This window comes from Theropithecus gelada, chromosome 1 (assembly GCF_003255815.1).
Source record: "Theropithecus gelada isolate Dixy chromosome 1, Tgel_1.0, whole genome shotgun sequence".
NCBI lineage: Eukaryota > Metazoa > Chordata > Mammalia > Primates > Cercopithecidae > Theropithecus > Theropithecus gelada.
The window spans coordinates 103,227,642-103,253,774 of NC_037668.1; the positions used below are offsets into that span (position 1 = coordinate 103,227,642).

A 26,133-nucleotide genomic window follows, 5' to 3' on the forward strand; every position below is an offset into this window, starting at 1 on the left:
AAGATGTGTCCCAAAGTGAGAGAAACCAAAATTCTAAATTTTGTGTAAGAAAATTTATTTTATTATAATATTTACTCTAGAGATTACATATTGTACTACAACTTCATTAATGGTTAGAATTTAAATCACTTTAAGAAATAATGAAAGAATGTTCTGAAGATCTTAGAAGAATATATTTACTTTATGACTTATGCTCCTTTATTTTTCTCTCCCTCCCTATTTTCCTGTCTTAATTTTTTGAATTCTCCAATTCTGTGTAGCTTTTGCATGGCAATATCAAGATTATCTTTTGGAAATGACTTTCAATTGGTGTTTTCAAAGTATTTATCTTATTGGAAGAAAAAACTGAAGAGCACAGAAAAATATTTTTCATTGTTCCCCAGTTAGGGTATAACTTTCTTTCTGCTAATACATTCCATCCACATTGACTCCATGCCATTAATTACTGGTACTAGCTAATATCTGACTTTCACAACTTTCACCCCAATAATAACATATTAAAGTTTCCTAAGTCAGAATTTAAGGGACAGAACCTACGTCTCTGGGGGAAAAAAAGTTTGATCCACTCATATACAATTGTGAAACCTTTTTTTGCAGAAAATATTCATACTAGTAACATTGGTAGTTGTTTAAAAAAAATTCAAATAGGCCAGGCACGGTGGCTCATGCCTGTAATCCCAGCACTTTGGGAGGCCAAGGCGGGCAGATCATGAGGTCAGGAGATCAAGACCATCCTGACCAACATGGTGAAACACTGTCTCTACTAAAAAAAAAAATACAAAAATGAGCTGGGCATGGTAGTGCATGCCTGTAATCCCAGCTACTCGGGAGGCTGAGACAGGAGAATCACTTGAACCAGGGATTTGGAGGTTGCAGTGAGCCGAGATCGTGCTACTGCACTCCAGCCTGGGGACACAGTGAGACTGTGTCTCAAAAAAACAAAACAAAACAAAATTCAAATAAAGAATCTCCATACTTCTCTTATTTTCACTTTCATAGTAAAATTTTTAACTTAACAATAAATAACAAGGTATCTCTTTGCTAGATGTCTCTTGGGCAAAGAGACTAGAACTTTTTGTATGTCAATGAATTATCTGGTGAAATTCTTAATAATTGTTCCTTCTTTTTAATTTGCTTATAAAAAGAAATGTTTATGTATTAGTATTACCTAAAATGATCTAGGCCCTAGTTCTTCTTTGCAAACTGCAACATGAACATAATTGGTTGCTTATTAGAATTTCAAAAGTAACAATGATTAAAAAGGAAGCATAAACTTTTCTCTTTCGTCTTTATAATTGTATTTACTTAAGTAATTTGGGCTTGCCTTTGACTCAACTGTTTTATATTCATTTTTTATTGTCTGCTACCTGATAAATCCTGGTGAGGCACATTTCCTCCAGGAAAGACAACAATCAATAATAGGAAGGCTTTTGGAAGACAATCATTAATGTTTAATATGTGACGCTGACTTAGTTATTCCATTAGCAAGTGTGAAATATTTTCTATACCTGTATTTACTCACCCACAAGTCCTAAAACAATGTAGCCAACAATACACAGTAGGAAGATCATACAGCACAGAACATCTGTACAACTCCTAAAGACAAGAAAAGAAAGAAAGAATTAAAAGAGGTCCCAAATGACTTCCTGTTTACTGCACAAAATGAAGAGAGAAAAATATAGTAATAGTGATATGCTATTTCATAATTGCATATTTATTCAATAATTTTAAAAGGTAGATCAGATGAATTTCTGCAAAGACGTTAGCAGCCATGGAGGGGTCATAGTTCCATGATTAACAAATGTCCCTCAGAACTCTTAGTATTTGTTTTCTCTTATTTATTTGTAAAATATTTTTAAAGATTAGAGTACGCCAACATCAGATAGCCATTTTTTATTTGAAATTGTAATATAAGCTATTTGATTTTATGATTTTCCTCTTCATGCCTCCTTCACACATGGTATAAAATACCCATTTCCCATCCCTCCTCTTCTCCATTTTCTTCCTACATACACATGATAGGGGTACTATTATTAGATAAAGGATTGACTACATTAACTTTCTATGGGGAGTTGAGTTATAACTATTCCAGTAACAATGTATATAAAGCATTCAAAATAAAATGTCTCAAAAGTATCAGTTTTCTAGCTGTCTCTGTAAGCTATATATTGTCAATGTAGGTTTAGAGGAAATCTGAGTCACAGGGAGTCTGTGATTTGCTAAAGGTCAGAAGCCAAGCCAGGATCCAGCAGGGATACTCAAGGTTTTCAACTAAAGTATTTTCTATCTGCAATATTACATCTTGTTTAGCTTATAAGTGACTTGGAAAGTCAAAGGTATGGTTTGAAAGTGAGCAGCAATACTGTCAATCTTTATTTGAAACTTAATGAGGACTCCTTTAGTAAAGAAAAAGATCAGCTCATTTGACAGGATTAAAAGTTGCACATGAGAATTTTCATGGTAAAAGTTCTTGATCTTGAGGGCATATAGATATACCCTAATCTTCTAGCACAGGCAGGTTGAAGTTACACACTTATTTTTTGAAGTGGTAAGTAATGAATAATAATTGTACAGTAACAAACACACATTTATAAAGCCTGTCATACTTGTATTGCTTTCAGAAATGTAACCTTGAGAGATTCCTAAGAATATCTTTAGGCTATTAGGCGTAGTAAAGTGAGTTTGTTTACTTAAGGTACGCGAAAGAGGTTGTTAAAGAAGGGGGCAAATATCTAGATCTCCAACACCAACTCTTTTTCACTTACGAGTTATGTTAGTATGATTATAATTTTCTACAAAGTTTTAAAATAGCTACATCTAAAATCAACTACACACATTTCTATAATTCTTTACCTTGGAATAGGAAACGATCTTTCATCAAGAAAGTTCATTGTGGGCAAACCAGAAACAAACTATCATTTGTTTAAACCAAGTTTCAACGCAGGAATTTTAACTTTCATTAGAATTTAAGAATTATGAGAATGATAATAACAAGAGAAGAAAGCAGGTGCTCTAGGTTGTTTTTTTTTTTTTTTTTTTTTTTTGGGTTAACAACCATTGAAAGCAAAAACGTGCTTGGGTGTGAGCAGGGTATCTATTTCACCTGCATTCTTACACATGCTACTTAATATCAGATTCTCAATCTGTCAGAGCAGTTGTTACATACCTCAACACCTAATAGAAAATGCATGCAGGTAAGAAACTCAAAGAGAAAAAACAAGAGTATAGATGTGCTTTAATTAGAAATCTTGCATTTGTCAAAGCCCTGGTGTGTAATCATAACTACCAGGAAGCTGGAGAGACGGATGTAATCAGAAGCACCAGCCAGGGTGGCCCGCCATCCCGTCCTTATATATCTATAATGTTATATGTTTGTATCGCTGCTAATAATACAGATTTTAACACACAGAGTAGTCGCCCCTTATTCGCAAGAGAGACATGTTAAGACCCCCAGTGGATGCCTGAAACTGTGGATGGCCCCAAACCCTATATTCTGTTTCTTCCTATACATACAGACCTATGAAAAAGTTTACTTTAAAAATTAAGCACAATGAAGAAATTAACAATAACTAATAATAAAATAGAATAATTATAACAATATGCCGCATCACTACTGTGCTTTGGAGCCATTATGAAGTAAAATCAGGGTTACTTGAATACAAGCACTGCGATACTGGGACAGTCGATCTGACAAGCAAGATGGCTAACAAGTGGCAAACGGGAAGGCAGGATAGGTGGCCTGGATAGCGTGGAGACACTGGACAAAGAGATGATTCACATGCTGGGTGGGACAGAGTTTGATGGCATGAGATTTTATCATGCTATTCAGAACAGTGGGCAATTTAAGACAAAAATTATTTATTTCTAAAATTTCCTACTTCATATTTTCTGTGCATCACGGATGGCCACAGATGACCTCGGATAACTGAAACCTCAGAAAGCGAAACTTCAAATAAGGGAGAACAATTGTATTCATAATGACTTTATGTTACATACTATCATAAGGTTATGTATTTATAATGCTACATAGTCAATACAAGTAGAGGTAAACATCTAGAAAGATCAATGAAATAAACTTACCAATTTCAAAGAACAGAGCACAAGGACAGAGCAGAAGTAGATCCCAAATGGAAGGTTTCAGTTTGTTTGTTTGTTTGTTTGTTGAGCCAGAGTCTCGCTCTATTGTCCAGGCTGGAGTGCAGTAGTGCGATCTCGGCTCACTGCAACCTCCGACTCCCTGGTTCAAGCGATTCTCCTGCCTCAGCCTCCCAAGCAGCTTGAACTACAGGCATATGCCACCATGCCCCGCTAATTTTTGTATTTTTAGTAGAGATGAGGTTTCACCATATTGGCCAGGCTGCTCTCGCACTCCTGACCTCATGATCCGCCCACCTCAGCCTCCCACAGTGCTGGGATTACAGGCGTGAGCCACTGCGACCAACGGAAGTTTTTAAAAAAGTAAAACCTACACTCTTTCACTACTTGCACTAATGAATGAGCATCAGTTAGTGTTTTGGTTCTATATAGGGTTTTACACTATAATTTATTTTTTATTCTTCGGTGCCAAGGAAACACTAAAGCATCAGGAACTACCCTGTGCCCACACAACTATTCCCCTAGCCGTCTCTCTTCACGATGGGACACCTTAATAATTCACAATAATTCACACCTTAAGCTGTTTAGAGATTCTATTATGGGGCCAGGGAAAATAATATATTAAAATCTGCTTTGTTTTTCTGGTACACTGCTTTAGAAAAATGGCAGACCATACCCTATGGCCAGACTGCTTAATTTTGTCTTACTTAACCACGGAAGGTTGTTGAACAAACTGAAAATTATAAACCGAGAATTCAAATCTCCCCAGTATCGGTAGCAACTTGATTCACTTTATTGTTTTAGAAAAGTTTTTAAATAGGGGTGTGTGTGTGTGTGTGTGTGTGTGTGTGTGTGTGTGTGTGTGTGTGCTTTCGGGTAATTATAATTACCTGCTATTTTTTCTATTAATTTATCTGCATCTCTCCCTTCCTCAGATATATTCTCTCTAAAAAAATAATTAGTGCTTAGAAAGTTACCGGAAAATTGAATGTGAACAAATCAAAATATAGCTTGGGCACCATTTTGTGAGTCAAGGAGAGTAGCAGAAACTCAATTCAAATGTTTAGAAGCTGTAGTTCCTTATCACTGTTTCTTTCTTTTGATTTCAGAGCATCTGTCACAATTCTAAATATTCTATAGGAAATGAGTTCTTTTTTTAAGAAAAAATAAGGTTTTAATTGGGATAGTTCTCAAACCTCTCTAGAGAGCTATTGAGATAACTGGGTGATCTAAGCTCATGGACAAAAATTATCTGAATCATGTTCCAGCTAGAGGCTTGTCATAACTGGACCTTTTCCTCAGGTGGATTCATTTTTGCTTTCACAGCAAGCACTATGAAGCATTGTACTAAGCTAAAAATGGGCTGCATCCCACTGGGTCCCAGAAAGAAGACAGAAAGAATAGTTATAGAGAAAGTTGCCCAACTCTCTCCCTCACCCTCCCTCCAAATCAAAGTCCTACTTTTTCAAAACAAGCTGCTCACACCCCCATTTATCAGAGAACCACTCAAAACTTTACTCAGATTGTGTTTCCCTGGCATAAAAGTGTTTTCAAAAGTTAAACTATGGACCTACTATTGCTACCTTATATCTATTTTCCAAATTAAAAGAATAAGAATAGGATTCCAATTACATGTGCATGTGCAGACTTCCCTTTCCTCCTACCTCTAATCCCCAAATATTGTATGCCTATAGTCACCCAGACTTAAAGTGTTGGGAGTTTCCTTTGACTTTCCCTTTTTCTTAGCTTATCTTTTATATTCAATTGACAAGTTCTCTTGACTCCTTTTCTCTGATGTGTCTTTCATCCACCCCTTTCTTTCTATTCGTGTTGCCTGGATTCAGTCCAGGGTTTTTAATCCTCTCTTCAGACTATTGCCATCGTCTCTTAATTGGGCTTCTGCAAGTAGTTTCTGCCTGATCCAATTCAGTCTGCACATCACTGATATTACTGAGACATGATGATGTCAGTTTACTGTTTTAAAAAATTGCAGGACCTCTCCATTACCTGTTGAATAATTTCCAAATATCTTCGCTTCATGTTTAAGAACCTACAAGCTCAATCCTAATTCAAGCCCCAGGCTACCTTTCTAGCTGTATCTCCCATTATTCCTTCTCAATGTGTTTTAACCAATTTGGACTTTTTCACACAATGATACACAGCCCTTGGGCACACTCAGAGCTCTCTGCTCATGGTACCTCTAGACTCCCCCTCCTGGGATGACCATATGTCCCAATTTGCATGGGATAGCCAGGGTTTACACCTCTTTCCTAGAATAACCCGTTAACAATGTTTCCATTCACTCTCAAAAAAGCTCCAATGTGGATCCCTACATCCTACACGAAAATCCTATCCCTCAAGTCAGCTCAAATGTCGTCTCCTTCTTCAAGTTTTCAACTAGAAGAACTCTCTCTAATCCCTGTAGATCTAGAGAACTTTTGTTTGCATCTTTAAGGCAACTATATTTAATCTATTATAGCATAGAACAAGGGTAGCAAACTACAGTCTATGGGCCAAATCTGGTTTGCTGTCTGTTTTTGTGCAGCCTGCGAGCTAAGAATAGTTTTTACATCTCTAAAAAATTTTTAAAAAAACAAAGGAGTAATACTTTGTAACCAAGAACAATTATATAAAATTCAAACTTTAGCATTTATAAGTAAAGATTTTTGGAAAACAGCAATACTGAGATATATATAGTCTAAGGCTACTTTATTTTGCTGCAATGGCTCAGTACTTGCATTAGATACCATCTGGCCTGAAAAACCTAAAATATTTACTACCTGAATATTTATAGAAAAAGTTTACTATCCTCTGACCTAGACCATAAAGTCCTCTATTGCAGCATTTAGCAGAGTCTTGCATAGTACAGACATACAGCAATCTATATCCCATGAATGATTAGCGAAATGCACCCTCCACTGACAATCTAATGTATCATAAACAGGGCCTGGTAAAAATCAAAGTGCTGTGTTTCAGATTTCAGATCTTTTTTATTTTTTATAGTGAATATGTTGCTTAGAGATTGAAATTTTGGGTCAAGCCTAAACATGCCATCTGGACATTGCTGTCTCCAGTAAAATAAATCACTAAAAAACAAATGCAAACCAAAAAAAAACCCCATCAGATTTCATTTAGAGGTAATAAGAGAGTTTTGTTTTATAAGTGCATATTTTGGTTCCACACTAGTTCTTATTCTCCAACAACTGTCATTTTGCTTCCTTTTCAGGGACAGCTTTCTACTCTCATCCAGAAACTGATTCATGTACTGGTTTCCTTTCTTTGTGGCAGATGAAATTCCAATGATATCAACCATCCTGAAAGGTCATTAATATCAAGCATTAGAGGGAGAACAGAAGTCCTAAAAGTCATTATTCTCTGACAGATCACCCATTTGTGCCTAATGAATCAGTTTAGGGACTGTCCACTGCCTGTGATTCCAGTCAGATGCTCACCTCTCATTTGAAAGTTGTTGGTGTCACCTGGGTACATCTGTCTACAACATGGCTGCATTTATAACCCAAAGTCTAGAAGCATTGCTCCTCTGTGGTTCTGTTGGCACCTGAATGATGCCATTCAGTCATCTGACACTGCTTTGATTCTTACCACAAAAGTCTGTCCCAGGAAGCAGAATGAACGCTCCACTTCCCACAGGCTTATTAGAGGATAATGCACTTTGGGGCCATCTTTCAAGTTTTACTGAGATATGTTTGGCAAACTACAGACTGTGCTGTGAATCAGACAGATTGTCTGAGTTGCTACTAGTTCATCAGTGTCAGCTGGACTCTATTTTGAACTATTTAGCAGGAGAGATCTATGTAAGTTAAAAATATTTTCCCTTTTTTTCCCCTACTTCTCACGAATAATAGAGAATCTGGTGATTTTTGAGAGGGACATCCTCCCAGAGCTTGTGTTTCAAGGCATCAATTGTATCCACCCCCTTGGTTCCAGTTTCTCTTCTTCCCACACACATTGTCTGATAGTTCTTTATTGTTCTGTTTCCCAATCCACAGCTTTAGGTTATGCCACACACCATTCTTTGTGTATGTGAGAGCTGAGGTTTTATTAGAAGGCAAGTTACACTGGCTGTTTCTATAAGAGGTTAAAGATTATCTTGAAGAATTTTGCTCTGTTACTGAAATCAGAAACCTCATAGGAAGGCACAAATGAGCTTTTAATTACATGAACCTGTATTTTCAGGTGTTTGATATTAATACAAGTTTTTAAAGTGTCCTAAAAATTTTAAAGAAGACTTTAAATTTACATTTACCTTTGAAGATAATCCTGGTATCTAATCATTGAGAAAGAAGTGTTGGTTTTCGAGGATTATTATTTTTAACACATTTTAAACTGTTGTGTAAAAACAAAATGTACCAAATAACTCAATACCCTACGAAAAAACAGTATAATATTGATAATATCTTTCAAATGTATTAGATTATACAAGATAACATTTAAGTATTATAGCTGCTTTAGTTAGTTCTTCTGAATAATTTGATCTTAAAAGCTTCTCTATCCTCTGATTAGTCTTGTATTCTAAACTGCTTGCATTTGGGTTTCCATTGCCTTGAGAGAATAGGTTTAACTGGTTGTGATTTATATTTTCATTTGTAAAGATAAATGAAACCTGATTTTTTCTTTTTTTTTTAGAAAGAAGAGTTTAAGTAGTGCCTGTATAAAAGAGTATTTTGTTTGAAAGGGGGCAAGATAAGACAAAATTGGTTTTACGATGTTACTCATCGTGTGTAAAACTTGTATAATATTCAATAATCTGTCAGTAGGTGGAAACCACTCTGCAAATGCTAGTAAAGTGAGAGTGAGATCACAGTTATTGCTTATATTACAGCTGGGGCATTGTAGACCAAAGGCATTACATAGCAGGGTGCAAAGAGACCTAGCTCTAGACAGCTTTGAGACATTAGTCCAAAGTCATCAACAAAGGTTGAAGGGAATTCATATCGGTTTGGAACACTTTTTAATCTTTTTGGAATAAGTTAGAATCTATGTAGACATAGAGTAGAGCTCAAAAATGTTTGTTGAAACAATGAATTTCCAACTTCTGGAGATTCTCATTCAGCTATTAAAATACAAAAACGCATGTCTCCTAATAATTATATGATAATCTTTTTAGTAATTAAAAGCACACACATTATAGTGAGAAGATTACTATTTGTCACCTCAAATTTTAATAAGTAAATAAAAAATATTGCCTGATGATGATGGGAGACTTAGAAAATTGCAAGCCCTTTGACCCAGTAATTTTCTTTTTAGTAATTTATACCATGGGCATAATTATAGATATAGTAAACATTTATTTATAAAGATTTAAAACACTGCACTGTTTATAATAAAAAAAAGTTGAAAACAACTTTTGGAACAATATTTAATTATATGAAAAAATGTTTTGGGCTGGCACAGCTGCTCATGCCTGTAATTCCAATACTTTGGGAAGCTAAGTGGGGAGGATTACTTAAAGCTAGGAGTTTGAAACCAGCCTGGGCAACATAGTGAGACCTGGTCTCCACAAAACATTTTACAAATCAGCTGGGTGCGGTGGCTTGTGCCTATAGTCTCAGCTTCTTGGGAACTTGAGCTCAGGAGTTCACTGTTGGAGTGAGCTATGGATGTGACACCGTGCTCCATCCTGGGAAACAGAGCGAGACCCTTGCCTCTAAAATTTTTTTTAAAATATTTTTAAAAAATAATTAAAAGGAAAACAAGATTTCTCTATTATAAGCATTTTTTACTTATTGGTTTTGGCAATTATTTCAGTTCTCAGAGAAAAACAATAAATACAACATGCCATATTTGAGATAAATAACAGTAAACATTATACGAGTATGCTATTGGTAAACTTTATTATGAATGGGAGGTTTGCACAGATTTTGGAAAGAAAATTAACAAATTTGTGAAATAGTATAATAAGGAATAGTTATTGCCCTGGGTTTCCATAGCAAAGAAGCACAGGCATTCGGTACATACCTATCAAATGGATCAATGAAAATATTATCTGAACATTAGACAATATCTTGTAGACATTTTAAAAAACACATAAAATGTTGTATATCTCCTGTTCTCAAAGTGTTTAGCAAAATGGAAAACTCCAACCATTGTAATGGAAATGCTAATCATTTGGTTAGAACCCAACATAGTACATAAATTCTTTTTTGTGAATATTTGCCAATCTATTTTATCTACAGGCTGGTTATACTACAACATAGCATTACTAGTAACAATAGGGTCATTATTATTAGCAAAAATAAAAGACAAATTTTGTAGAGGTTTTAAGATAAAAATATATTAATATATTAATATAATTAATATATTAATAGAATTAATATAATATAATTAATATATTGATATAAAATGGAATATTGTATATTAGAATAGAATATTATATAATATATATTAGAATATATATAGAATATATAATAGAATATTATATATTAATAATATATTATATTATATATGTTATATTTAGATATTATATTAGAATATATTCTATTATATTAACATAGAATATATTATATATCATTATATAATCTAATATATAATATATAATCTAATATATAATCTAATATATAATTAATATATAATCTATTATACTATATATAATATAGTATAATATCTATTATCTATATAATAGTATATATCTATTATACTATATTATATATCTATTATACTACATATAATATAGTATAATATCTATTATATAATCTAATAGATATATAATCTATTCATTATTATATATATAGCAGCACAAAACATGCTAGGGCAGCAGCGCAACAGGTGGTTGTTACAATTAAATGACTGAATAGCCCTCAGTGTGGAGGAGTGTGGAATTTTCTGTCGGAGAGTTCAGTCACAACATTTCGGGTTTTTTTTTTTTTTTTTTTTTTGAGAGGGAGTCTTGCTCTGTCGCCCAGGCTGGAGTGCAGTGGCTTGAGTCTCAGCTCACTGTAAGCTCCGCCTCCCGGGTTTATGCCATTCTTGTGCCTCAGCCTCCCGAGTAGCTGGGACTACAGGCACCCGCCACCTCGCCCGGCTAGTTTTTTTGTATTTTTTAGTAGAGACGGGGTTTCACCGTGTTATCCAGGATGGTCTCGATCTCCTGACCTCGTGATCCGCCCGTCTCTGCCTCCCAAAGTGCTGGGATTACAGGCTTGAGCCACTGCTCCCGGCCAACATTTCACACGTTAAGGGACCTGACTGTGACTCACCTTGACATATACTATCTCACTTGGATGATTATGAGTTGTAAAGTTGATATGAGGGCTGTTACTAATACATCACTTTACAAATTAAGTCATGCCTGACTACAATTTCAGTTCATTTTCTATTGGAAGTTCTTGAATAGGGGGAGTAATATAACAAAAGTGGTATTTCAATTAGATTTATCTTGCACCAGGATGTAGAATGAATTGGGATGAAGTGTGTGGTGAATGCAGTTGGTAGCAACAGAGCAGAGAATGAAACCAGGGCCAGTTCTGCTTCATCATCCTCATCAGCCTCCCACACATGTCTGTTTTCCTGGGTCCCAGGAATACTGTGAAAATAAATGTCAGAGCATGCGAGAGTTTGCAGCTCCAAAAAGATGCCTCATGGGTTGAAATGGATATGAATGGATTTCTCTCTAATGGTTTTTAACACAGAGGGATCATTTCAGGACCAGATCCTATATTTGTCTCTCTGACAGTTTTCCAAGTAAATTGTTTCACTTTTTTTTATTACATCAACTTGATAAAAGCATATTTTCTCTAAGCTTTTGGAGATCAAAGATCGTATTTTTCAGTCTTGTACTGTGAATGTGGTTAGCCGGCATCTGTCTTTCTGTAATGGACATAAGGGGTTGTTGCTGTATTGTTAGTTTTAGTCCCTGAGGACCACATCAAAAAACAGCTGGCCTTGACTGCTCCTGGATGTAGACTGTCCATTATGAACAATATGCATGACAACTTACAGGTCAGTAAGTTGTCAATGTTGTTTCTAGATCTTGTCAACTGTATTTAAGGGAGCAAAGACAGAGTAAAAGCAAGGAAGGAAAGAGAAAGAAAGTGACATCTAGTAGCAGGACAAAACCAAGATAGAAATAAGCTGAAAAGGGATTTAAAGAAGAAAGAAAATGAGAGGAAGCAGTAGGACTCATGATGAAAATCCGAAGTTATTAATGATTGAGAAAGAAAAAGTCAAAAGAGAATAAATCAGAAAAACAAGATCAAGAAACATGCAGAAAAGAACTATTTGTGGTTATATGGAAAGGAAAATAAAAATTGTACAGTGAAGGAAGCTTACTAACATCTGTTTGACTCTGGAGAAAATATAAAAGCAGATACACATCCTAGTGTAAAAGTAGTAGATTATGTGCATGAGAAAGCAGATAATAAGGTGAATAATGATATTAATTTTGCTTAAGTGTATTTAATTTCTCTATTTTTACTTTATAATTTAAATAATCCTAATAGATACACTAGAGGAAAGTTTAAAGACATTGGTCTTTATTGTTCTCCTCCTTTAAACATTTATACTTTATTCCTTTCTAATACAACAACTGTTTGTCAGCTACCAAAAAGCCACTTAACAGACTCAGGCATCTCTTTGTCTCTCCCTTTTCTAGACTTAAAGAATCTACCTCAACTCAATGTCTGTGCAGCCTGGTTCCAGCAGGGTAACAGAATGACCTCTAATCCAATAATCTTTTACATGGATAATAAAAAACATGCCAGCATCATCTTTCATACTTTGATGTAAAAAGCATGTGAGTTCTATGTTTTATTATTAGAGCTCCAAGACTTGCAGACTTTCACATTTGCTTCATCTTTGAGTTACTGGATAAATGTGCCAGAGTGTGTGGAGAAGCAGTCTATCTTTAGACTTTCATTGATGCTAGGGTTGCAGTAGTGGCAGTAACAATAGGTGAGATACAACTTAAAGATTTAAGAAGGCCTAGTGAAATATGCCCAGCACGTAAAGAATTTCAATTTACCTTAAGTAATGCAAGTATTTGCAATGGTAACTGGGACTCCTAGTCTCTATTCTCAGGAGATCAACATCAAATAACTCTGAACCATCCCTGATTCTTGATCATCACTTCTATTGAGCTCAATGGCTTTTCAGAATTTAGATCTATCAAATTTGATTTTAAGTTTGGGCAGCAAATTAATATGATTGCTTTGTTTTAGTTAGTGTTCATTAAGAGTTTTCCTAGAAGAATAAAGTATTAATTTTAAGTAGTTGAGCTGCAGATTTTAGTTATTCTTTTCTGTCTCATCATGCTGCAAAGAGAAAGGAAGAATATACTAGAATACAGTCTCTTATCTGGGCTTGAGCCTTAAGGCAAAGATTTGCCTTGAGAATCACAATCTGGGAATTTAGATTCTGTCTACAATTAACACCTGGCAAGTCTCTTTAACTCCCCTTTACCAGCACAAAGCAACTGTTTCTATCCACAACAGAGTTGCGGGATTATCTATGCAATATCTGTAAAGCACGTAGAACTCCTCATAGAAAAAGTTGGGTTAGGAGTGTATGTCCATGTATGTGTGTTTTAAAAAGCAGAAAGGGAAGCTTAAAACTGAAACTTTGACATGGATTGGATTATAAATTATTACCATCATTAGTTTTACATCTATATACAAAAGCTCAAAAATAAAAAGCTTTAGGGCACAAATGAGTTTGCACTAGTCTATAAAGTCTTTGGTTTTCTAACATCGAAGGTCTAAATTCTCCCGATAATATTTAATATTAGTTAATTTTACTAGGCAGAACACTACAATATATGGTATAGTTTTAGTGTTCCCCCAAACATGAATTTGTCAGGAAATCGTAATTATTAGCACTCCATCCTTGTAATCATCCCCTTCTGGTCTTCTAGAAAAACTCTCTCACCTGCACTGTCTTCCATCTGTTCTGCTCCTCCTCAATCTTCCTCACGGACTATTCTTTCTCTACCTGTGTCTTAATGTTTGCCTAAATCTCAGGGCTTTCTCATGATCTTCCAACTCTGTCTGCTAATCAAAAGTAATCTCATCTATACTATAGTTTCCAAGACTTCAGCCATGAAAATAGCCCTAACCTTTCTCCTGAGTGTCAGCTTATTTTTAAATTCAAATGTCCCAAATTGAACTTACTACTTCTCTGAGGTCCCAAATTTTCTCTCTTCTCCTTAACTGTTTCTGCCCACCACTCACTCTTTCATCCAAGGTAAAAATTCTGCCATTCTTGCCTCTTCTCTCTTACCTTCCACATTTAGTTGTCTGACAAGCCCTACTGATTCTCCATCCTACAGTGTTCTGTTTATTTCCCTCCAATCTCACTGCTACTTTCTAGGTTGAAGCCTCATCATCTCTTTTTTTTTTTTTTTTTTTTTTTTTTTTTTTTTTTTTTTTTTTTTTTTGAGATGGAGTCTCGCTCTGTCGCCCGGGCTGGAGTGCAGTGGCCGGATCTCAGCTCACTGCAAGCTCCGCCTCCCGGGTTCACGCCATTCTCCTGCCTCAGCCTCCCTAGTAGCTGGGACTACAGGCACCCGCCACCTCGCCCGGCTATTTTTTTGTATTTTTTAGTAGAGACGGGGTTTCACCATGTTAGCCAGGATGGCCTCGATCTCCTGACCTTGTGATCCGCCCGTCTCGGCCTCCTAAAGTGCTGGGATTACAGGCTTGAGCCACCGCGCCCGGCCGCCTCATCATCTCTTATCTGGACTGAGAGCACAGCCTCCAAACAGCATCTTGCTCTTTTTGACCCTTCATCCACATTTTATACAATACATAACTTGACATATAAATCCACTGGTCAACACATTTTGAGACTTTCAATTGCTTACAAAATAAAATCCAGACTTCTCAATCTGGCCCTTGGTAAGCTGCAAAATTACTTTTTATCTTCTGTCCACTCTCACACATAACCTTTGCATTCTCAAAATCTTAGTGGCCTTTTAACTTGATGAACCATATACATTTGATGTTGTTTAACTGTTTTTGATATTTAAAAATGGCAATTTCATATGGCTCAACTAATAATGGCTGTCTGCTTTGAAAGCTCTTTCACCCTTAAAACTTGTCAAAACATCATCAACACCCAGCTTAAATGTTACCACCTCTGTGAAGCAATCATTTGTCACACTAGGTTAAAGAGCAGTTCCCTCTCTGAGGCTCCCTTACCTCTGGCGTAGCACTGTGTTCTAATTATTTGTATCTACTTGTCTCTAACATTTGAACACAGGAAACTTCAGGGTAGAACTTGGGACTTAATTAACTCTGTATCTTTACTTCTATAATCAGTTATAAATATTTGTTAATAAAATAATAAATATTTATTATTTAACTATTAAAAATATAAATATTTGTTAGATAAATGAATAGACTTCTTTGGAATTTGTTACACAAAGGAGCTGGTAAAATTTTTGGTTAAAAGTGGAAGGAGGGTTAGTATTCTGATTTAACATATTTACAATGCTTCTCTTCTCTTTTTATATCACCTTCTCCCTTTGCTTCTTACTGGATAATGTATTTATTTTTACCAGATGGATTTAATATGACTATGAAAGAAATGCTTATTCACTACCAGGGCACATGGCCACAGTAAGTCTTGATGCACATATATGACCCACATGAATGCAAATGTGTAATGTTCAGCCAGCAAAATCCCAGGAGGCAGCAAGCAAGAGTAGGCAGCAACCAAAGGGCAAATCATTTCCAGGCAATATCAGATTGTTTCTGATAACATTCAAACCAAAATTGTTTTCAAAAGAAAAATCCCAAGAACAAAGAAATAGAAGAGATGAAGTTTGTAGAAGAATAGGCCTTCCAAGTTAACACTTAGGATATCACATATTTTAAAAGTATGATTTTATGCTGCTAACATGCACACGTGTGTTTATTGCGGCACTATTCACAATAGCAAAGACTTGGAATCAACCCAAATGTCCATCAGTGATAGACTGGATTAAGAAAATGTGGCACATAGACACCATGGAATACTATGCAGCCATAAAAAAGGATGAGTTTGAGACCTTTGTAGGGACATGGATGCAGCTGGAAACCATCATTCTCGGCAAACTATCGCAAGAACAGAAAACCAAACACCGCATGTTCTCACTCATAGGTGGGAACTGAACAAGGAGATCACTTGGACTCGGGAAGGGGAACATCACACACCAGGGCCTATCATGGGGAAGGGGGAGGGGGGAGGGATTGCATTGGGAGTTATACCGGATGTAAATGACGAGTTGATGGGTGCAGAACACCAAGATGGCACAAGTATACATATGTAACAAACCTGCACGTTATGCACATGTACCCTAGAACTTAAAGTATAACAATAAAAAAAAAAGGTGGAGGGAGTTAGAAAGGGGAGAGCTTATATTTTTAAGAAAATATAAACCTCAAAATATTTTTAATGTAAAATATATACCAAAAATATGAATGTCAAATAAAATAAAGTATTTGTTGGCAATCGTAAAAATAAATAAATAAATAAATAAATAAATAAATAAATAAATAAATGTATGATTTTAAACCAAGAGACTACATACGCTCTAATCTTTCAATCATCTCGGATACCAGGAAAATACTCCTTAACATAAGAGGTGCAAGATCATAGCAGGTCAGTGAAAGATGCAGCATCAGGGCCACAGCAGGACTTAGATTTAAGAAGGACTTAAACCAGGACAGAGACTCTGCCTCAGTCAGTTTCCCCACACATGAGTGAGAAGGGAATAGGAATTATTAATGCCAGAGGCATAGTGTTCTGATTCCTACATATTACTGGTTGCTGGAATAGATAAAAATTAGTTAGAAAATTAAATATAGCAAATTCCTTAGTTGGGTTCAGTCACTTATTCTCAATGTTTTTGTGGTTTCATGAAATCCCTTTCACACACAATTAAAGACAGGTTCTTAAGAAAGATACGCTATTTAAAAGCACTATCGTGGTGGGCAGAGTGAACATCCTAGGTGTCTTAACTCAGGCTGCTATAACAAAATACCATAGGCTGGGTGGTTTAAACAACAGCCATTTATTTCTGACAGTTCTAGGGCCTGTGAAGTCTGAGATCAGTGTGCCCACATGGTCAGGTTCTGGTGAGGGGCCTCTTTCTGATTTACAACTGCTGCCTTCTTCTTGCTCCATCCTCACATCACAGAGAAACAGCACTAACTCTATGGTTTCTTCTTATAAGGGAACTAATCCCACCAATAGGACCTACCCTTATGACCTTCTCTAAACCTAATTACCTCCAAAGGCCCCACCTCCAAATACTACCATATTGGGGATTAAGGCTCCAACATAGAAATTCTGGGGGACACAAACCTTCAGTCCATAAAACCAGGGAAGTAGCATTTCTCCTAGTGTAGTCAGATTAGAACCTGACTCGTGGGTGTACCATCCCTCTTTCATACAGTAAAACCTCTTTTAAAAGATATAGTTGAAGCTGGTCATTTAAATCTGCTGTATAGGGTTGGGCTCAGCAGCTCATGCCTGTAATTCCAACAACTTGGGAGGCTGAGGTGGGAGGATCACTTGAGGCCAGGCTTTCAAAATCAGCCTGGGCAACACAGTGAGACCTTCATCTCTACTCAAATAAAAACGTTAGTCACACATGGTGTTGCACACCTGTAGTCCTAGCTACTTGGGAGACCGAGGTGGGAGGATTGCTTGAGTTGTAGAGTTCGAGGCTACAGTGAGCCATGATTGTGCCACTGCAGTCCAGCCTGGGCAAAATCCCATCTCTTAAAAGAAAGAAAGAAAAAAAATCTGCTGTATAGATGTATAGATAAAAGTGAAATATTAAGTATTTTACTTTTGTGAGTATATTTTTAATTTTAAGCCAGATGATCAGATTTATTTTATGCAAAAGCACAGATCAGTAAGTCAGATAAAAATGCAGTTCTATGACATGTATATATGGGTTTCATATAGGAACTTGAGGATTCATGTCCTTGAATATCAGGATAAACAAAATCTCAAAAGAGGCAAAAGAATGACCCATAATCCAGGTGAACTCACATTGTCCTCTGGCTTTCAATGTGGAAGCATTACCCTTGAATAACTCTTGAACATTCTACTCTAAGCTTCATTTTTGGCCAGCATAAGTCTTTGTGGCTCCCTTGTTCCATGGTCTTTTTGGTACTCTTGGCAGCTGTCTTCTATGGAGAACTGAGCACCAGAATAAAATGAAGGGCAAAGCCCTGCTTCCTGTCCTTCAACACCAGTATTTAAAGTTAATCTAGCATTCTTCATTTCAAATATACAGTTCAAATATCACTCCCAGCCCTCCCTGCCAACACATCTCTCCCCAGCTCATATTTTCAAGACCTTTCTGGATCTGCAAATATGTAAATCTTCAGAGATAATGTGCTTAGTTCTCCAGAGTACATCAAGACTATTAAATAATAAGGCCCCAATAAGAATCTAGCTATGCTGACATTTAGATGACAAGCTGGTAGACAGTGCATTATACTGATTTTTATTTAGCTCCATATGATTCTGTAAAGACTTTTGTGTGCTTTGCGATACATTAATATTTGTACAAAAGAAATGTACAATCTTTCCTTCCCCTCCCTACCCCCAATCCCTGGGCAAAAACATTCTCTCTGAATATAGGACTAGCATACAGGAAATAGCATTTGTTGTAGATGCAATATCAACTCAGATGGTAGAAAAACTTATAAACATAATCCCAGGATAATAGGTTGAATTTTGTTATAAAACTTTTGCAGTTTGATTTTATTTGCAGCACAGAACTCAATAATAGATAGCTCTCAATCTATTTCTTCCCAGAAGTGATACTGAAAGGTGAACAATTCTTAACTTTATCAAAATGGTTTTATTATAGATTTATTTATGTCATTATCAGTTGTTCTAAAGGCAGTGAAAGAAAAAAGATCTTAAGTACAAGACCCAAGTTCTGCCCTTTTTTTTCTCCTGAACTATATTCTGTAAACCCCACAAGAGGCAAGTCTATGACTGCATTTCTGCCTTTCTACTATCATCATTCTGGTGAGGAGAACAGACAAAAATATGTGTGTTTAACACTAATGAAGGATTATAGTTTGGATTGTCTTAGCATGGATCACAGAGAATAGAGTGTATAATGATTATACATCATGAGTAGCTCAGCAGAAAGCTTTCATAATATAACAGATAAAATATAAATGTTTCCTAGAAGAGGAAAGAAAATAGGCTTAAGTAAAGGAAACAGAGGATAAAATACTTAAATGTTGAAAATGCTGTGAAATATTCTTATTTCATCTTCCTAATAAGTTTGTTAAATGCTTGGCTTTCTCACCTAAATTGGAAAATCTGTTCTCTACTTCCCCAATCTCCTACTCTGCACCATCTTCACTCTGATCCTTTTCAAATCTTATGGATCTTAATAGCCTAAAGAAGAGATAAGTACTCAAAAACATAAAAAATGTGTTTATTATACATAATTCAAATATTCTGGGAAGTCAAGAATGCATGGCATCTAAGCCTAAAGTGTAATGTGGTTTACATAGAAGCTTACATTTACATTTAGTAAAAGCTACCTACCAACAGCCTCAAAGAAAACCAGATCTTTGAAAAAATAATAGAGAATAGTATCAAACTATATCTGACCAGGCAAAAAAGAAAATCCATAAAAGCAATCAAAGAAATTTATGAAAGGAAAACTGAACAACAAAAGATGACGAAGTTGGTCATTGAAATCCTAGAAATAGAAAGTACTTTAAAAGGGTGATTTTATAATTAATTTGCCCTGTAGCAAATATTTGAACTATGTGATAGGTGTTCAAATACAACACACCGTTTATTTGCAAAAAACCCAAATTCCCATGTATTGTACTCCAAAAGACTTAGCATAACCAAAGGAAAAGTATCAAAGATATGTACATATTGTGCCTTGTAAGTTAAGGGAGGTCAAGTTCATTCTATGTGCCTAAGGATATAAGTTGGTCATTAAGTTATAGTCCAAAGGGTTGAATATCAACGGTTGCTACCTTTCCCTAATGGGAGCATTATTTTGAATGACATATATTTGTCAAATATTAAGGATCATTTAATTATATGTGTGTCCTCCTAACTGCTTAACATTAAAGAGGTACGTGACCTAAATAATAGTTTTGGTTAGATAACATTGTACTTGAGGGTCTCCTTCTGTCCAATTACCAAGCAAGCTTTTGAAATGCACTGAAAGATTTAATTCACAAATCCCTTAAGAGCCTTCTGGTAAAAGGTTGAAGCAGCACAAATAAGCTACTGATACATGCCCTTGTTTCAGAAAATCATGCTGGGACTCTAAGCAAGTGTGCTTATTTATCATTGTTGAATTGCTACAGTAAGGCAAAAAAAAAAAAAAATTCCAGAGCAATATGAATATATTTATCATAAATATATAGGAGAAAATGCAAATAACAGTTTAGTATCATAATATTAAGATGTTTATTTATAACTTTGTGACATTAGAGAAAGCATTGGTTGCTCAGAAATCTTTGTCTATATGTAACTACAGGTCTCTAATTTTATGAGAGAAAGGTTACTTGCCTGTATTTATTGGCATTTTGTCAGTTCCAAAGCTGCTTCCACATTTTTAGGTATTTATCAGAGCAGCAATCCACTTCTCAGTACCAATTCATTTCTCTTAGTCAGCTCAGGCTGCTATAACAAACACCACAGACTGAGTGGTTTAAACATCAGAAATTTATTTATCACAGTGCTGGAGGCTGAGAAGTCAAAGATCAAGGTGCCAGCCAATCTGGTTCCTTATGAGGGCTCTCTTCCTGATTTCTAGATGAATGCCTTCTTGCTGTATTGTTATATGGCAGAGAGAGAGAGAGACAGAGAGGGGCAGAGAGAGAGACAGAGAGAGAGAGAGAGAGAGAGAGAGATCATCCCTAATGTCTCTTCTTACAAGGGCACTAATCCCATTCCTAGAGGTCTCCACCATTGTGACTTAATCACATCCCAAAGGCCCTTACCTCCAAGCACCATCACACACCGGGGATTGGGGCTTCAACTCGTATATTTTGGGGGACACAAACATTCAGTTTATAGCAGAGATTCATCAAAATATAATGAAGCAGATAAAATATTCAACAATCCATTCATAGTGCCTGATTTATAAGTTTATTTCCACATGTATTTTAAAAATCATGCTTTATATAAATGATAATTTAGTACTAGTGACTTCTTCCTTTTAAATTTCACCAAAAAATATTTGATTCATCTTTAACATCCATGTCTTTGTCATCACTAGGTTCATTAGTCCAATTGTCCAGAGTATGTCACTTTCAATTTTAAATTGTCTGACATGCAAACTTTTTTGAATCCATTGATGATACTTCCATGGGAAATTTAATTCCAAACTTCCCATTTGTTATCTCCACAATGTAACTACTTCTTGCATTGCTTTAAAAATGGATCTTTAAAAGGGTTGTTTAAAAGGCCAGGTGCGGTGGCTCACGTCTGGAATCCCAGCACTTTGGGAGGCTGAGGCAGGATTACTTGAGGTCAGGAGTTTGAGACCAGCCTGGCCAAAATGGCAAAACCCTGTCTCTACAAAAAATATAAAAATTAGCCCGGTGTGGTGGCACATGCCTGTAGTTCAGCTACTCTGGAGGCTGAGGCAGGAGAATGGCTTGAACCCGGTAGGTGGAAGTTGCAGTGAGCCAGGATTGTGCCACTGCACTACAGTCTGGGCAAGAGAGTGAGACTCTATCTCAAAAAAAAGCGTGGTTTACAATAACATGCAATATTGCTACAGCCAAGAGTAACAAATACATCTTTATTATTTGCTCCCTCTTTTTTAAAAATCCCATTTCATCAGATGGTCTGTAATGATTTCAAATTAGCACAGTGATCATTACATGCTGGTGTGTCTTCCTCCAAAATATTAATTAATTCTTCTAGATAAAGTAATTGAGAGAAAACTCAGTAATATTCTTAGGACTCCAGAAGTGCTCAGCAACCAGAGGACATTAGACATTTGAGATAATTTTGAGGCAAATCTTGGATTTAGTACCAGTCTCAACTTCCTTTGTCCTTTTCCTCCACCCATGGGATAGATATGGATTTCCTTTCACCCTCAGCTTGCTTCCTCACTCAGCAAAAACAAAAACAAACAAACAAACAAACAAAAAACACTGCACGGACAGATTTAATTGAAAATAATTTTGGAGAAATACAGGAGAAAGAACGCTACACGCATAACCTAGACCTGGATTCCAATCTTGTCTTTGCCACCAAGTCACCAGGTAACTGTGAACAAGCTTTTTCATGTTTTTAGGACTCTGTTTGTCATCCCAAAATAGGAGACTGAACCAAATAAACTCTAATGTTCTTTGCAAAGTAAATGAATCATTATTATAATTCTATTTCAACAAAAGTATTAAATGATACTAATTCTTTTAAATTCTATAGTTGAATATAATGAGTAATTAAATATGTTTCGCTAATTCTTCCTATTTCTACTTCTGCTACCTTAGATTTTGGCTATACAGCTCAGTTGCTTAACATGTTAACATCTATGTTTATCTGTGAAGTTTAGTCTTTTTAAAAAAATCAGCTAAGCTTATTTTGGGTTAAAAAATGGCTATTGAGCTCATTCAGCATGCTAGTATTTCAAAGCAACCAACAACTGCCATTTCCATTACCTATGTTTCATGTTAGGCTAAGAAGAGTGAAATTTACTGATGTTTTTCTAACCCCAGCTTCCCTACTGTGCACAATGAATAGTTAAGCAGAACATTAGCAGAACATTTTCATTTCTAACTCTAGCAGTGAAGATTTCCCACCACTGTGACACAGAAGGATGCACACTTAAAGACAATACATTTATTTAGTGGATATGAACGTCTTTTGACTAGAAAAAGAAATAACAATCATCTGCAGTACTTTAAATAGCAAACATCTGTTTTTCCCAACATACTTCAAACACTTTGAATTTCCTGATTAGTTGTTATATGAGAACTGTATTTCTGAAAGACATAATGAGGCAGTTTAAAGATAAGCTTAAATGATCTTCAAAGCAAAGTGAAGAAAAATGCTCATGCTCTGGGTAAGGATGGTTAAGCCAGATCCACCATAACAGGAACAAATAAGAAATAATTCTTTCAACTATTTGCATTTAAACTGAAAGTCCTATTAAATATTGCAAGCAAAGGAGGATGATATAAATGAGCAAAGCATAGAGAAATGAAAATATAGCACTATGGTCTTATATCATAGCAACAAAATCCATGATGCTATTAAAGCAATCTTTTCTTGACTAAGCTAAACATAAAAATATTTGAAGTAATGACATGAAGCATTTTTGTGAGTATTACACAAGTGCATACATACATCATGAGGTAGGTTCAATAAGTGTATGTACAAACACATTTATGGGCAATTGCTCCAGTCTGAAGGTTGCAAATTTATTTTGGCCACATCAGCCCTTCCTCAGGAATTTGTAACATAAAATGAAGAGGATCATCTATTTTTCTCAAAGAATCTTATAAAAAGTGCATTGTGTCAATATTTCCAGGTGACATTTGTTTTATTTTTAACCCATAATTTTTATCTGCTCCATGGTTTTAAAAATGTTTTCACTGAGAAGATAAATATACCTCGTCAAATACCAAAGAATAACAATAACAAGAAAAAGAAATACAGACCCAATGAACAATGAAGGTTAAGGTGCTCTCACTATTTTTAATCAACCAGATATTTCGTGAGCATTTATTATATGCCAGGTCCTGTACTAGGGGATGAGGATCTAGAGAGAAACAAAAGCTTTAAGGAACTCACAATCTGCTCATGGATAAAAACACACAAACAAGCAAACAAAAATTCTCAATATGACCAGGGTAATAAATGGAGTATATAATGCATAAAGCACTCAAAGAGCATAGACAAGAGGGGAGCTGATTCTGCCAGGGAGTAACTGACGCTGGGTTGAAGAGGGAACATGTGGATTTGACCTTCATATGTGAGTAAAAGACAGAAGAGGGCACTGAGGATACCATTTTTCAAATCGTATAGATAACAATAAAATGTTAAGAATCTGATACATTTTTTTTTCTCAAGACCTTTCTTTAAACTCCTATGGTTGCCCTATAGGTATAGATGGATTAATTTCCCAGAAATATTGTTAGGTCAAAAAACCCACAATTATAACATGTTGTTATTTATATGAAGAAAGGGAGATTTATATATATACATATATACAGTAGATAGTAGTCTTCCCTTATCCACAGTTTCACTTTCCAAGGTTTCAGTTACTCTGGGCCAACTGTAGTCAGAAAATTGGCAAGTACAGTATAATAAGGTATTTTGAGAGATAATGAGAGAGAGAGAGAGAGAGAGACCCCATTCCCATAACTTTTGTTACAGTACATTGTTACAATTGTTGTATTTTATTATTAGTTACTGTTGTTAACCTCTTTTTTGCTTAATTTATAAATCAAACTTCATCATAGGTATGTATGTATAGGAAAATGCATAGCATATGTTTCAGGCATCCACCGGGGGGTCTTGTGTGTGTGTGTGTGTGTATGTGTGTGTAAAGAGCATCCCTTATCCGAAATGCTTGAGACCAGAAGTGTTTCAAATTTCAGATTTGGGAATATTTGCAATGTACATAATGAGATATTCTGGGGATGCAAACAAAGTCGAAACATGAAATTCATTTATGTTTCATATACACCTTATACGCATAGCCTGAAGATAATTTTATACAATATTTTAAATAATATATGTAACCCACCACATGAGGTCAGGAGTAAAATTTTCTACTTGTGATGTCATGTCAGTACTCAAAAAGCTTCAGATTTCGGAGCATTTTTTATTTTAAATTTTCAGATAGTGATGTGTGTGTATGCATGTATATGTATAATATTTTATACATATAAAATATTGTATATTTCATATATGTGTGTATATATATAAAACCTGCTAGAGGTAAAACACTGCTCAGGAAAGTATTCCATATTCTGAATTAAGACATTTTGCTTTTTTTCTTACTTTTTTTTTTTTTTCTCATTTGGAGTACTTTGTCCTTTTCCTGCAAAATACTCATCTTGCCCACCTTTCAAGGCTCAGTTCTAAAGCTTTCTCCTACATTAAATCTTATCTTTAAAATGTAACTGGGCCATCTCTTCTATAACCGAAAGTCCTATTTTGTTCTTCCAATAACTATCATGGTTTAGGAATTAACAGCTCTCCAACGTTTTATGTGCTAGTTTTAACCCCCCAATTGTATTGCAAATGATATAGGTGGTATATAAGGTTAAGGAAGTAGACATAGTCTACTAACCCAGAGTTAGAATCAATAAACAGCACACCAACATTATAGTAACCTAGTTTAGGAAAACCAAGAGTGTTTAATAAATTCATAAATTCAGCACTCATATTATGTATGAACATTGTATTATGTACAAACATTTTGGGGAGGAAGTTGATGGCAGTGGGATAGGAAATCAAACCTCTTCCAGAAAGAAAGAGATGGAGTTTCATTTCCTCTTTTATTGAACAGTAGAAAATTAAATTACGGATAATCCATATGGAGAAGATGACTTATGTGGTTGCAACTTTAGCTCCCAAGTCTGAAAAAATAAGTGTTATCAAATGCAAAACTGTAGAAGAATGGAACTTACTCCACTTATTGTAGGGCATAAACTTGCCCATCTACGGAAAAGGAAACTATAAAATGCTAATACATACTACAATGGAGCATTCTCAGGAAGAAAACATTAAGAAATAAGGTACATGTAAATTAACTGTGGTATGAACTTTTTTACTTTAAACTTTGAGTTAATGACATTTTCCTTGAGTTTTCACCATTGTTTCTAAGGTTTATTTATTTATTTTTTTTACTGTCTGATAGTAAGCATCCTATGATGAATAAACAACAAATTACCAAAAACATAAGATTAGTAACGTCTATGAGGAACACAACTTTGCCAACATGAAGAATTTTTTTCCTGAAGACATTCAGTAAATAAATAGAAGGAGACTTCAATTAGAAATCAACTCACAGGGTGATCTGAATTCAAAAGTCCAGAGAATGTAAACTGATGTCTATGCTGG

At 35.4% G+C, this 26,133-nt stretch overlaps 1 protein-coding gene across 3 annotated transcripts in view; it reads right to left on the minus strand.

The window, feature by feature from the left end:
- Positions 1–26,133, minus strand: part of SLC44A5 (solute carrier family 44 member 5) — a 412,555-nt gene that overhangs the window by 99,877 nt on the left and 286,545 nt on the right. For all 3 annotated transcript variants that reach the window (XM_025392182.1, XM_025392189.1, XM_025392173.1), the window contains one exon: positions 1,523–1,596. In XM_025392182.1, coding sequence (XP_025247967.1) covers positions 1,523–1,596 — 74 coding nt within the window. The remainder of the gene's footprint in view (positions 1–1,522; positions 1,597–26,133) is intronic.